General features: G+C 36.6%; 1 protein-coding gene across 1 annotated transcript in view; it reads right to left on the bottom strand.

Annotated features, from left to right (window-relative positions):
* Nucleotides 1-15,805, bottom strand: part of Itga4 (integrin subunit alpha 4) — a 76,343-nt gene that overhangs the window by 20,503 nt on the left and 40,035 nt on the right. The window contains exons 15-17 of the mRNA XM_010636805.2: nt 14,615-14,769; nt 3,120-3,269; nt 1,175-1,251 (exon numbers count right to left, since the gene is read on the bottom strand). Coding sequence (XP_010635107.1) covers nt 1,175-1,251; nt 3,120-3,269; nt 14,615-14,769 — 382 coding nt within the window. The remainder of the gene's footprint in view (nt 1-1,174; nt 1,252-3,119; nt 3,270-14,614; nt 14,770-15,805) is intronic.

Raw genomic sequence — 15,805 nt, forward strand, 5'->3', positions numbered from 1 at the left:
CAACAGCTTCCACCATGGATCTAAAACCTAATTAGAAGAGTTTTGATTTGAAAGTTCCTCAAATACATTATCGCTTACCCTAGTAGAAATAGCTTGCAACTTTCCTAATTGATGAAAGAGATCCTGGGCCTGCTATTTGATACTGACATTCATGCCACAGCGAATCTCCTGAGACTGAAAACCTTCCAGCCAATCATTGCTAGCAGAGCTCTCAGGATGTAAGCCACACATACAGAATGATGGTCAGAATTCACAATCTTCTATTGCATGAACCTAAAAATGATCATAATCTAGAAGAACCCCTAGCACAACATAGAGAAGTCTCTTGTCAGCCTGGGGCATATGTTCCAAGATCCTCAGTGGATACCTAACTGCAGACAGGCCGAACTGCATGTTTATACCATGTTCCCTGCACACACTACATGGATAACTGCACACACTGCATAGGATAAAGCTTATCTTAAATTAGACATAGTAAAAAAAGAAGTGACAATAACTAAGCAAACCTAACAATATGCTAAAGTTGCTAGCATCACTACTCTTGTGCTTCGGGTCCAAAATTAAGCAAAATGCGATTACTCCAACCCGAGTACTGTGATTCTGCAATGGTTGATCTGATAACCAGGACAGCTACTGATAAGTGGCTGGCACGGTAGGGAGTGTATAACAGGGGCAGGGCAGAGCGGGACAGATAGGGATTGCATCATGTTACTCAGAACCGTGGGCAACACGAACTTTATGAATTATAGCAAATTTATCATTTGCTATATTCAGCTCACAGCTGCCTGCAAGTAACTAAAACTGTGGAAAGTGAAACTATGTATCTGTGTATATACATATATGGTGTGTGTGTGTGTGTGTGTTTTTGTGTATATATATATATGGTATATATATGCATATATGGTATATATATAGTGTGTGTGCATATATATAAGGTGTGTCTTGTGTGTATGTATATATGTGTGCGTTATATATATATATATAAATATAAAATGTGTACTAATAGCCAAATCTAGTACTGAATAAAAAATATATATAATATCTCTCAGTAAAACATTTTTCTTTTCTAATTTTTTGAATGGTGCTAACTCTCAAAGATTACTCTCTTTCTTTGTAACCCATATACATGCATGTATTAGTCCTCAATAAAAAAACAAGAATATCCTAAACTTACTTGAAAAATCCAATTTTTGCAGAAACCTGTAAATCAGCAGAACAATTTTCATGGGCACAAAATCTTGCAAAATTTATCTGAAAAAAAAATTTAGTTTAATCAATAGATACATTTGTGTATAAAGAATAAAGCATCTTTGATACGTGAGGAAGACAAAATTCATACGTCAGATTTGGAACTTATTTCATACTTCCTTCCCTAAGACTTCATTTTTGAGAATTAGTGGCTTCAAATTGGCATAGTAGCAGGGCCAAGGAAACAGTTCTTCTAGGAGATAATTTTAAAGCCTAAATTTGTTAAATGGAATGAGATTTGAGAAAAGTTAAATTAAAGGTACTCTGCAGATAATTGGGGAATATCAGCTGCCAAGACATTCTTAATCAACTTCCTTTACATTTTCTGGTGCTATATTCAATTGTAGCAGATGGGAGGACAGTGATTTTACATTCATTGAAAGTAGCTAAATATAGAAATTGAGAACATTTACTTTGGGGAAACACAGAACGAAATTCTACGGTAGTCTACTGTAAGGGTTCCAGAATGGATTTAGTTGAACACTGAGTAGGACCCATGGATACTACAAGGTACATGGGAAAAACTGAAAGATGAGATGGACAAAAGAAAAACAGGAAATGGGAAGATGAATAATAGGGATGGGTGAAGGAGGGAGAGACACAGAAAAGGGGAAATGTAGAAAGTCAGAGAAGAGGCACGCTCAGAAAGTTAAAGTGGCTGGAGCACCGTCCACATGCCAGACCACAGATGCCCACGTTCAGAGAGAAGAGGCGTAAATCCTCCTCTGTCTCACCAAGTGAATCACATTTGCCCCTGCTACTATTTGTAAAGCAAGTCGTCTGAGGGGCCAAAATGTAGATTAATGTAACTACAAACTGACAGTGTTTTGGATTGCATTCTTGCAAGCCTGATATCACCAAGACATTTAAAATTAGTTGTTCCTGAGAACCGACATTCAAAAGAAGAGCAAAAAATAAATAAATAAAAACTGATTTCCATAAATATTTTCGTATGAATAAAAGAATACGTACCCCTACATTTTTAATGTTTATTTGCTCTAGTATTCTAGACTAGGTAGTGATGATTAAATGCAGCTTAGGTGCAGTATTTTTCTGGACAGAATACGAACTAGACTTTTACCTGTGCCTTTCAACTCTTATATTTGTGGGACATTAGTATTTTAGGGCATGTTTTTTACCATGCCCAAACCCACACCCTGTTGACTGTTTCTCTTTGCATTGCTGGACAGTAAAGTCTGAACCATGGCACTCCTGGAAATAAAGGCACCATCAAGTGAAACAAATATTTTGGGAGTATTTTGAAAAAGCAGTTCACTTAGAAAGCAAGACCCATCTTCAAATACAACTGATCTTGGGAGGTGGCTAAAAAGCATGTGATAACATTTTTAAAAAGAGAAAATGTTATGTTACCTAAGTGTTTATAAATGAATCAAACTCAGACAGACAACTATGATAATAGGAAAACAGACCCATGGACAGGGCAAGAGAGAGAGGCACAGTAAGAGAAAGACAGAAATGACAAAGAGGAAGATGAACTGAGCTCATATGGAGACACTGAATAACCAACTCAAGAATGCAACTTATTTCCATTATGCTTTCTCTCTAGTAATACATTTTCTTCACTAACAAGGCACTGAGGAGAAAAAAACCAAAATTTTATATATATGTATATGGGAAACTACTGTTGTGGCTAAATGCATATTTTAAAATATTCAATTCAATATCCTGAAGGAATATAAAAAAGAAAGAAACATGGAAAACAAGACGTACAATCAATCTGTTTTAAAATATCCATAAAAAGTTTTATAAAGAATTCAGACATGTATTTCATTCCTTCGAAATTATGCCACATTTTAAATAATGCTCTAATCATGTAACATACTGCTCTGAACAAAGGAAAACATTCTTACCACTTTTTTAATCATGTCTTTTTCTTTCTTCTGCTGAAGGATTGGCAGCAGGGGTGGGAATTCTTCTGTACTGCGTTTGCTGATGACATGGTGCCCAAGGTGGTAAGCAGCTTCAATCTGGATTGGGGTGAGGATATCCCGCACATCTTTCTAAGGAAATTAAAAACCGTAGAGTAAATAACAAAAGTAAAGGGCTGGGGATTCAGCTCATGGGTCCGCTGTCTGCTCTGCAAGCAAAAGGTCCTGACCTTGAACCCTGGTAACAACAACAAAATAATAATAAATAATCGCACAAGTGCACACACATACACACACACTGTCCAGAATAAACCCAAACATGATACACAAAAGCCAAAACCAATCTTTATCTTTCATCTAACATGAAAGACACTGGAATGTGAGGCTGTAGAGGTGGTTCAGTGGTACATCTGATGTGCACAAGGCCCCAGGTTCCATCCCCAGGACTACACCAAAACAATTTTAGTGTGTATATTTTTACCCAGCACAGAAGCATTCATGTTTCTTATGACAGCTTCAAAAAATATAAAATTAAAAATTATACCATAGTATTCGCAAAAGTATGCATTTGGTATATTCCCTTCTATTCTGTTAACTACGCTTTTTAAAATAACTTTGTGTGATGATTTTTAATTTAGAAACTCATTTCAAAGTTCTAATCAATGCTTTATTCAACTTTTATTCTTTTAGTAACATCTGGATTCAATATGATTCATTTGATTACATATTTACTGTGAAAGATTTTTTGTTGTTGTTCACTATGGACCATTTCCCATGTCTAACGGATTATGACTAGTATATAAACCATTATTTTATATCTTTGTTTATTGAATGTTATTACTAATTGTTCTAATTTCTTTAGCTTGTTGTCCTTTTATATTTCACAAAAGAAAGAGTTCTTGGACATATTTTTAATTACACAAGAATTATAACCCATTCAGAACCCACTCTGTGCAGAGTGCTATCCTCTTAAATTTAATATCTTATTAATTTCTATACATTTTTCATTCCCATTAATTTTTATGTGCTCAAAAGCATAATTTGAGTAATTTTTAAATTTATTGTCCTCTTACCCCAAAGAAACAAGTCTTAAGTTTATTAGAATTTATTGACAATTCTTTTAATCTTTACTTCTAGGCAAGCATCATTTTTCTCTTTAAAATAATTTTTCCATGAGTTTATAAAAATGATTTTATGATCTTTTCACTTCATCATTTACCAGTCTCCCCACTGGGAGCACCCAATAAACATTAATTAATTAAATAAGTTTTCAACTAAGATAGTGGACTGGAATCTCTAGTTTATGAGAACAGAATTCAGATGAGATATCAAATGCAGTTTGCCATCTCTCAGAAAGCATTGATTCAAGACCTCTCTTGGCAGAAATGTGGTTTCTAAAGTCCCCTGAACAAAATGATTTTTTTTCCTATCTTAAGCGTAGGCTACTAAGATGTTACTAATAAAGTCATCCACTAGTATTTATAAAAATCCAACTGACAAATTATGTGCAATAAGATATGCTGACAACAAAAATTTAAAGTAGAAATGACCTTAGGGTTTGAGGACAGTGCCTAGTCAGCAAATACTGTCGTCCAACACACAGACTAGTGTAATTGTAGACAACTTGTACAGTCTTGATTTTTCCTCGCTATGAGAACTGTTACTACACCCAGAAGATAATTTGAAGAAATGGTCACAGACTTTAATGTCTTTCATACCAACAAATTATATTTAAAGCTCAACTTAACTCCACATTTCATGTGCCCATTTCAATCTGCAGGTTCTCGTTTTAGAGAATGGACTCAGGGCTGGAGATTTAGCTCAGTGTTTCCGCTGCCTGCCTTGCAAGCACAAGGGCCCAAGTTCTTCAATCGCTGGTATAAAAAACAAATAAATAAATACATATGTGTGTGTATGTATATATATATATAGATAGATAGATAGATAGATAGATAGATAGATAGATAGATAGATGTGTGACTCAGGGCTGGAGATTTAGCTCAGTGTTTCCGCTGCCTGCCTTGCAAGCACAAGGGCCCAAGATCTTCAATCGCTGGTACAAAAAACAAATAAATACATATGTGTGTGTATGTATATATAGATAGATAGATAGATAGATAGATAGATAGATAGATAGATAGATGTATTATCTTACACCTGAGATTTATATCTGTGCTTGAGAAGTTCCTCGGGGCAGACCCGTAACACTGACAAACCTCACACTGAACAATGTCAGTGGCAAAGTTCTGATGATCTATAATCATTTACGGATTGGAATATGGCTGAAATATCACTGCCTAAAAGCAAATAAAAATGGCTTACTTTCAAAGCCCATCAATCAATAATCTCTAATGGGCAGGAAAGAATAGGTATTCTATAATTATTGCTTTGTTATTTACACCTACAATAACTTTTGATAAAAATCAATGAAACAAGTAAAGATGACCCACACCTCATAGACTGGATTTATTCTGTCTTTATATAATCGGAAGTAAAAAGGATGCAACTTTCTTCTTACAACGTCAGTATATGTATGTAATGGTTAAGAGCAAGCAGGATAGAGATGGTACACTGAGGTTCAAATCTTGGATGCACCATTTAACCTTGAGTAAGTTACCTACTCTGCCTATGGTTTTAATGAAAACGTGAACAGTGATGGAATAGCGATGATACTTATGCACTATTGTGATGATTAAACAGTGTAGGAGTACAAAATCATAATTTTATACATACCATATGACTACCAAGAAATTATTAAACTTGTTTCTTACAATAAGAAATGCCAGTGAACATATAGAAGGAACAACTGAATTAAACTACTGCCAATCAATGAACAGCAAACAGAAAATGAAGGATATAATAAGAATTAGCCTTCTATTAGTTCAATGATATCTGGCAAATTTGAAGGCTGAATTAGAGTACTCAAACTTTGATTATTTTTCTGTTCTACACAGGGCTGCCTTTATTAAATTACTCGATAAGTAAATGTTTCAACAGGAAACCTTGACCATATAGGAATGCTGCAAACCAAGGTCCAAATCCCAAGTTATCAACTTGTGAAAAATGGAACAGCTTGAAGCCCTGAGTATTACAATAGCAAACTTCATTAAATTATTCCCTAGGTGTGGGAGCTAGACAGCCACTGATTGTCCCTCCACATGTCCACTGTTTTAATTCTCCACAAGCTTGCTTTGACCAAATCACATGTTATCCAATTCATACTAATTTTCCACAAGGTCTTCTCTACATCTGGTGTATATTACTTTCATTATCCTAATTAGCTATTAATTATGCTTTTCTTGCAATATATAAAATGTACGTGCACTCTTGCAAGAACTGTATTTGACAGATATTCACACCTATTTAACTTTAATAGCTCCTCCTAAAGACAAAAGCTGTAACATCAAAAATGTCTTAAAGTAACAAATTAAGAATTTGGGAAGGAAAACAGATTTGCTTAAAGTTTGTTTTTTTTTTAATTTGGATAGGGATGCACTACTATATTAAAAGTAATGAAAATTCCATGCCCTATTTTTATGGACAATTATATAAAACAGAGCACCCACAAGCATGCAAATAAGCACATGCCTGAAATTATACAGTCTGTCTTCTCTTTTGACTTTCATGAAAATCTGTATTTCTGGACAATTTGAGAGCTATTCTCTGGGCCTGTGTCTTCTTACTATGTTTATGTACTGCAGGAATTTGAAGAGTGGGGTTAAAATATGTATAAAATAGTAAATGAAAAATTATCTCAAGGCATAAACGTTTGAAGATTATCTATTCGTGGGTCTGCTGTGTACAAGAAGGGTCTGGGAACACAGAACTGAAAGTACTTATCTCACAGTCTACAACCCATAAAGTCACGTAGATGCGTGGCGAATGGGTGTTCTAACATGTGAATGAGGAAAGCCACCTCGTCTACATCTCAAAAGCCCAAGGGAGGCTCTAATTTAGGATTGTAAGCAAGAAATTTGACTATTATTATGGCTTTGAAATGCTCCTCTGGTGCCAATGAAGGGTTGAGAAGGAAGGAAGGTGAAACCAAGGCACAGACTGAAACCTGAACCAGCAATACAACTTGAAACTATAATCACTTCTAGTACGTTTGGTTGACGTGTAAGGAACTATCCGGCATCTGGGCCCTGTAGTTTCCTGGGAAAAGGTATTCCTCCTTCCAAGACAGATGCCCTAAGCATTATACCACGACAAGACCGATTTTCCCCTCAGAATTGGTACAAAGAATACAGCATCCAAAAATCTGTTAAATATTTATTAGATCTCTGCCCTTGGTAATGAATTGTGCAAGCTCTAACAAGAGGACAAGAATACAAATATGTAAAAGATAATATCCTGTTCCAAAGACATTATGATCCAAAAACAAAAAAACAAAAACAAAAACAAAAAAAGCAGGTGTTACAGCAATCAATTTAATTCTAGAATACTACATCAGTATTTTCAAACAGTTTTCTTGCACTTGGATTTTTCAGGAGTCATGAATTCACATAGTAATCAGTCCAGGGTGTGCTGTGGTTAAAGCATAACTGCTTAGCTATAAAGAATGATAAACCTGACTCATTCCTAGGAAAATGGATGCACCTTAGGACCATAGTGTTAAGTGAAATAAGTCACACACAGAAGCTTATATGGCACATGATTTCTCTTCCTGCAAATCCCAAACGATAAATAAAGAGCAACATAAAAGATAGTATAAAGTAGGGAAAGAGATCTTTCTCAAATCGGAAGGGAATCTCTTGGAGGAAAGGGGCTGAAAAGAGGAAATTAAGAAGTTAGATACCTGTTCCAACTCCACACAAGGAATGTAACATTACGTAAACATATACAAATAAAAATAACTTTAATAAAAAATAAATGCTCGGGAACAAGTGACACCTCATTAAAGTTGCACATTTACTGCTTGACAATATAAGTAAATGGGACAAGAATATAAATAAAACTTAATGATCAAATACACATTTATTTGAAATTATCTTGGAAAAGATGGATTTTAGAAGTTACCTAAAGATGCACATAAAAAGGTAAACCCTCTGTGTTTCAAAAATCCTGAATCAAAGAAAAAAAAAAAAAAACAGAACAAACCAATGTGCTACATAGCCAGGCAGGTTGATTTTCTGACTTTAGTGCAATAAGTAAGGCTCTTGAACTCACTTGATCTCAAAATGTTTATGGGGATAGGCATTTCTGGGCCAGAACTGGGCTAGATATTTCTAGCTTTAACAGAAATAATACCAACAGGTAATCTTGTTACTGCATTTGTTACCAGAAGGTAGCACGCTTCTCCTCCAGTGTCAGTGAGCATTTTGATGCTGTGGTTCCATCAAGACCAACCAGGAAATATCACCTCTGGAAACATTAATGGATATGTCCTACCATACCTGCTTTAACAGATAAAAACTGCTGCACACTGCTGCTTGGATTTCCCTAAAGCAAAACAGCTTCTAAATCACCCTGTGTGCTAAGAGATCGCTCAGCTCTACTAAGGTCATGTATTTGAATACAAAGAAACCAACTTCATTTTCATACATTGACATGATAGGAAAACATCTTGTCACAGAGGAAGAATGATGTCTAACAGAAAAAGACTTCAATAGATAAAATATTTGTGCTACAAAAATTTTAATCATTTCCCTCATGTCATAGAAACCTTTTCTGAGTCAACAAAAGGACAATAACATGACAATAACTCAGATAAAAACTGCTGCACACTGCTGCTTGGATTTCCCTAAAGCAAAACAGCTTCTAAATCACCTTGTGTGCTAAGAGATCTCTCAGAAAATAATTCCTTATGATACTGTTTCAATTGTGAGGCAGTGACTGAGTAGACTATGATAGGAAAACATCTTGTCACAGAGGAAGAATGATGTCTAACAGAAAAAGACTTCAATAGATAAAATATTTGTGCTACAAAAATTTTAATCATTTCCCTCATGTCATAGAAACCTTTTCTGAGTCAACAAAAGGACAATAACATGACAATAACAAGTCAGTACATATCAGTTACAACCATCAATGTCAATGGCCTCAACTCACCAATCAAGAGAAATAGACTGGCAGAATGGATTAAAAAGCAAAATCCAACAATATGTTGTATACAAGAAATACACCTAGTGTAAACTCTCAAATCTAAAGTCTATATTCTTCTTTGATAAAAATCCAAATATTGTGTGGCTTTAATAGTAAAAATTAAAGCATGGTATAATTATAAATAACTAAATCACAAGGGGGGGGTAACTAAAAGCAAAAAAAAAAACAGCAACAAAAATATTTTCTACTTGGGACAAATTTTGATCAAGAAAGTAAAATAATTCCTTATGATACTGTTTCAATTGTGAGGCAGAGACTGAGTTGAGAAAAGGATGCACCTGCCAACCAGATAAACAATCTCAGAAAAACAACATGCCAGAAAAGTTACATTCTATTGACGTAGATGCTTTTTATAGTGCTAAAAATGTCATGTTTTCTTTAAAGTTCTAACATGAAAGTGGAGACGACGTGATTAAAAGGAAAAGATTCAAGAAAAGCTCAACTTTTGTAATGAGTTCTGGGTATTTTTAAGTAGCTAGACTCTCTGTTATCAAATAATACAATGAGTCTTTAGAAAAACGTAAGTCGTCTTAAAGATTTTCATTTAAATGAAATAATCAAAGAATTATAAGCAAAAAATTTAAAAATTGAATCTTTTCCTCACCTTCCAGTCTGCAAGGACTTTCACATACTCTACTATCTATGGGCTCTTTCCAGCTCCCTCCCTTTATTACTCACTTCAAACCATCTGCTGAGTGGGGAGGAATTTCCAGTTTTCTGTTTCTCAGCTTCTTAGTCTATTCTCTCAACTTGCTTGTCCCTCACTTGCTCATGCTTTTTTTCGTGTACATCCACGGTAAGATTAAACATGACTAGAAATAAAACACCGACACACTGACTAATCTCACTGCATTAGTCACCTTTCTACTACCAGGACAAAAGACTTGATATATTCACAACTTAGAAAAGTTTTATTTTGGTTCATGGTTTCAGAAGGTTCAGTCCACGGCTAGTTGGCTGTGAAGCAGAAATGGGATGGTAGAAGTGGAGGAAGAAAGTGCTCACTCGAGGCATCCAGATCAGAGAAGGGATTATAATAAAGACAGCTGGTGAGAAAAGGCTAGGGAGAAGATCACGCTGTCCACGCACACCCAGACAAACCCAGAAGTGTTTCTCAAACCAATCAACCAAGTTGATCAAGATTAACTATCACATCCACTTATGATCATGAATGCAACAATATGACAGCCATAACGCACGTTTCATCATTTGTTTTAGAGAACTATTTCTTCCCAAATGTGGAGCATCACTTCCTCCATCCCTAAACATAGATGACTGCTTCTTACTCCATGGAGAATCACAACCATCAGCGGAGAACTCCCACAATCCCCACGACGATACCCACCCAGCATCTGCAAGCAGGAAAACAGATAAACACTTACTGATGTGCCTATCTAGATAACTGTTCCTCTTACTTGTCCAGTCAATGCCACCCCTCTTGCTTGCAGCTGTTCTTTGTACCTATATCACAAAAATTTCCCTGTACTGGGACACATATAAGAAACATGTTGATATTCCTCTTATCTAAAAAGGAAAAGAACAGCTTTTCACTGCACTGCTCTTTTCAGCTACTGACTCCCAAACCCACTTCCTCAATCATCTTTATGGTGAATGTTTGTGAAAGAAAAACCTGTAGTCTCTGCATCCAAATCTTTTCCTTCTCCCCCTACCCAACTCGTCTAAAATGCTTGTATCACATTCACCAACAGCAGTCACACTGCAATGTCCAAAGATCAGCTCTCATCTTATTCAACCCAGCAGCAGCACTGAAATCATCATCACGCACTCCTTTGCCTCCTCCACTTCTCACTTGCGTGACAGTACCACACTCGGTTGTCTTTCCTCCATCCTGGCTGGTCCCTCTCATCTCCATGGACCTTCTCTCTGAGGAGTCTTTGTGGTGAGGTGCACCAGAGATCGTATACTACCTGCCTCCTTCTGATCTCATGTGGCTTTAAAAAGACAGATTACGTTGTATTTCTAGTTCTAAGTCTCCCCAGTTCCAGATAAGTGATATTTCATCCGAAGGTAAAACAGATTTCTCTACTTCAGCAGGTTCACAACCGAATTTCCTAATTTTTCCACCCAAAAGTTGTTTCTCTTGCAATGTGCTATTGCAGTCGATAAAAATTACACCCTTGTAGCTGCTCAGGCTAAAGACTTTTGGAATCGTCTTGGAGCCTCTCTCTCAAAGCCAGGCATCTGTCACCAAATCTTATCAAGTCTGTCAACTACTTTGCACCCTATTCATTGCCACCACCTGTGACACATTATTTCTCACCTGAGTTGGCAGAGTAGCCTCTTCTCCTTATCCCCTATTGTCCCTTATTGTCTATTGTCAATGTAGCAGCCAGAGTGCAGCTTTATACTGAAGTCAGATCAATGCTTGAATCAAAAAACTCTGCAATAGATCCCCGTTTCTCTCAGAGAAAGTTACTGGCCCTATATGATCTCTCTTCTATTCTCCTACCCTCGCTCATTTTTCTGGCCATCGTTACTTCCTTGTTCCTTAAAATAAGCAGCCACCATCTTATCTTAAGGCTTTCACACCAAGCTCTTCTTACTGCGATGCTGTGCTGCTAAAAATAGCTTCTCAAAGTACAGCGACTAAGCCAGACGCATCAGCATCACCTGAGAGCTTAGTAGAACTTCAAATGCTCAAGTGCCACCCAGACCTGCCTTGTCAGGGCTGCAAAGACAGCATGTAGAAATCTGTGAGATTTGTTTGGTATTTTGCTGAACCCAGACCCAGGGCCGAGCACAGGCTAGGCAAGTACTCTACCACTATGCCACATCCAGGCCCAAGTAAAGCACATTTTAAGAAGCCTTACAGGTGTTGCTATTGTACACTAGAGCTGAGAAGCTCTGCTCTAGATATTTACACAACTTCCTCACCTCTTTGAAGCCTTTCTCCAGATGTCACTTTCTGTGTGAGGCTCGTAACCACCACCTGGTTCACACTGCATCCATCATTCTCCCCAGCACTTGCCCCATTCCTGTACTCTGCTTTCCTTTTTCCAGGTTCCATGACTCATGGAGTATTCAAAAGTACTATAAAGCTTGTTGTCTATTATGTTGTCATTTCACTGGAATATAAATTCTATGAAAGTCGTCATACTTTTATGTTTCACTGATAATACAGAAATGTCTCAAGTAGGTTCTGATGCAATATAGATACTTAGTGACTACAGAATTCTGGGAATGGTAAGTTGAGCTTAACTGGTATGGCCAATGGGGACAATCATACAAGTCAAGCAAACCCAAGCAGCAGGCAGAGGGGCCTCTGATAGTTGGGGCTTAGGAGCCCAAGTACATGATTAACACGTCACTTCCTCTCATTGAAAGTGAAATCCATATGTATACTAACAACACAGCTGGAAACACTTCATGGGATGCAGGAACTTTTTTTCCCCCCTCATTGAGTTTATGGTACATTTTAGGTACACAGTACAGTTACATTCATCATTGGGATCTTGTACCTTCACATGACAGGTCTTGGTTCTCATTTTTCACCCTTGTCCCTGCCCTCCCTTCACCTCTCCTCCCCTCCCCCTTTACAAAGACTTCATTTCCATTTTTTCATTTTCTCATATTTTTTTCTTTTCCCTTGTTAGCTTTCCCCTACCCTTCCCACTTTTACTATACTCTTAAGTGAAATAAGTCACACGTGTGTGAATACCGAATAGTTTCTCTGGTGTGAATTATAATAGTACATAAGATCCTAATCATATAATGGACAATGTGAAACAGGAAGAAAGGAACTTCTTTCCACCGTGGATGCAGAGGAGTGCTAAACTGCCAATGCCTTAGGCTACTGCACTGGTGGAAGAGGAAGTGCGGCCATGATGGTCCCACTGCTGCCTGGGAAACAGCTAGAGATCCTGGACAGAACTCAAGGCTGGAGCACTTTGCTCTGTGCTTTCTACATCCTCCTAGGGTTTGCTGCAGATGAGATGTGTGAAGTGACCTTTGCCTTTCTACATGAGTTTGAAAAGTGTCCCAAAGTAAAGCAAGGTAATTTAGGAAGGGAAAAAGATACTGGAGAAAACTAATACCAGTGTTAAGTGCTAGCGTGCAACATTCACCACACATGGCCCAAAGTCAACAACTGCATCCTGCTACTTTCAAAATAGGGCAGCACTACAAGTATATGTACAACAGAACACAGAAACCTCTGAACTGACATTTCTGCTACAGATTAATACATCTGTATTCTTCAGAATACTAAAGATATACAATGTGAATAATCCCTTATTACTAGGAACAATGCCAAGAAACCTAAGACTAAATAAACCAGATCAATTTGCTGCTGCTTTTGCACTTCAACACAATGTTTCTTTGTGAACATCTAATACTGTTTTTTTTTTGTTTTTTTGTTTTGTTGTTTGCCTTTAAAATGGTCTAGTAGTTGTCTCTAAAATAGACTAAGTAGAACCACATTAATGAAGGACTGGAAGAAAAGAACCTCTTGAATCTCTAGCATGTAAATGATGGTTACATTAACATCATTCTATACTTCTGGCTCTTTACAACCTAATAACTTTACAATAGCAGAATAGACAAATAGCACAGAGATTGTTGCTGTAGCAGTGCATAGTGTCAGAATCTTGATGCTTATTTGTGTTTGCTTAGAGTAAGTATCTAAGGGAAAATTAAGTTCTAAGCTGAGGCTACAATCTGAAATCCCAGGAAGAGCATCTAAGAATAGCTTGATTTTTTTGTAACAATAGATTTGCTGGTGAAGTACACTATTCCCTAATGAACAGGATGTGGCACTGCTTCAGATGCTAAAATTTGATCAATGTTAGGAGCATGATGATCAGTTTAGTTATGAGTCTTTTAATAAAAGAAACATGAAATCGGCCATGCTTTGGCAGGACATACCCCAAACCATCATGAAAGCTGTTATCCTGGCGCACAGATGAGCCCTACCATGCTACAACTGTTCATGTTCCCACTGACATCACTGACAAGGAGACCAAGACAGAATCCAAATGCAGTTACATTGGATTCTGCTTCATTGGAGTTGTTTGAAAAACCAACTAACTCGCCTGTCCTCCAAGAACCTCCCCGAGGACCCTGGACAGATATGAGGCTCAGCAAAGTGGTTTAACGTGCACATTTCCAAGCAAGTAGATAACAGGGGCAGAAGATCAGCAATTCCAGAAAGGAAAAGGCAAACCTTTCAAAGTCATGACACAGACAAATATGCTGAATGTGAAACAGAAACGCTGTGAAAAGTGGACTTTGAATCACCCAGGTAATTTGTGAAATCTTTTAACTGGGACCGGTCATGATTCAGACGTCGATGTAATAGATTTTTACTCTACAACACTGACATTTATGTATTCATGAACACTAGACTACATTACCCTCATAAGTGCTTGATGTGTCCTGCAGTTGGCTCTTCTGCTCGATACTTGTATGCTTCCTGCGAGGACATCAGAAGTTCCATTAGAAGAGAAGTAAAACCTTGATGGAGACTCTGCCTTTCTGTTCACATCCAGACTCATGTTATAAAACAAAACTGCAAAGTGTGCAGAGAATTGCAATCAATATCAGTAAATCCACTAAATGCATTTATTAAGTTGATGACAGTAATGCAACACACCCGAAACACTCTAACTTCTGTTATATAACTTTTGAAAAATTATCTGAAGTATAAGAGAATTAAAGATGTAAAATTGAAAGTTATTATAAGGTTTATGAAATCTAGTTTCTGTTATTAAAAATGTTAACATAATTACTTGCTCAATCCTAAGTTTCAAAAACTATAATATGAAAATTTATACTAACAATAAAAGATTTTGAATAATGTTTCAGACTACTCTGGAGTCCTTTCTGTCCACAGTAAGGGAAGTATATAGGTAGAGTTTTGTGTTCAAATGTCACTTGGAGGAAACCCATTTTGTGTGGTTACATGACTAATTTCATGTATTGTTAAGGTTCATTTATGTATTTCTGCTTCTGATTTGAAAGCTTGCTCTCTCTTTTAAAACTTTTATTTTCTTTTCAGTCCTATTTCTTGATTATTTGTCCTCTCTAATTTTGTTTGCTTGTAATCTGACCTCTTAATTTGTATAAAAATTTTAAAATTTTGTCTCAATTTCTAAATCTGATTCAGTAAATATTCACCTGCTTAACAAGATCTTTAAGTAAAACCAAAAAGAAACAAAAAGTTAAAACAATGAAAAAGTTTCAAATACCAAGAAAGTAGGAGTCATTTCCTGAACTAAATGGGTTCTTTGCAAAGCAAGCTAAATCTAATAGTCTGCTGACTAATGCTCATTACATAGGAGCAATGATTCATAAGTCATATTTAAGAAATCTTATACAATTCCTGGAATATTTATGTTTTAGAAGTTACATTCTTCTGGAAGGATTTTGCCTATTTCAAGGAAAAGACTAAACCTATATTACTCTTACTCATTTCAAATAAATCTTTCAACTATCCTTTCATTCAGAAAATAGTAAAGTACAAATCAATTGGCTTCAAAATTATAACAACAGATTCAGTACCGGGGGGTGGGGTGGAAGAAAGGAGGGAGGAGGAGGGAGGAGGA

Source organism: Fukomys damarensis, unplaced genomic scaffold, assembly GCF_012274545.1.
Source record: "Fukomys damarensis isolate Sample0158 unplaced genomic scaffold, DMR_v1.0_HiC HiC_scaffold_26, whole genome shotgun sequence".
Classification (NCBI taxonomy): Eukaryota; Metazoa; Chordata; class Mammalia; order Rodentia; family Bathyergidae; genus Fukomys; species Fukomys damarensis.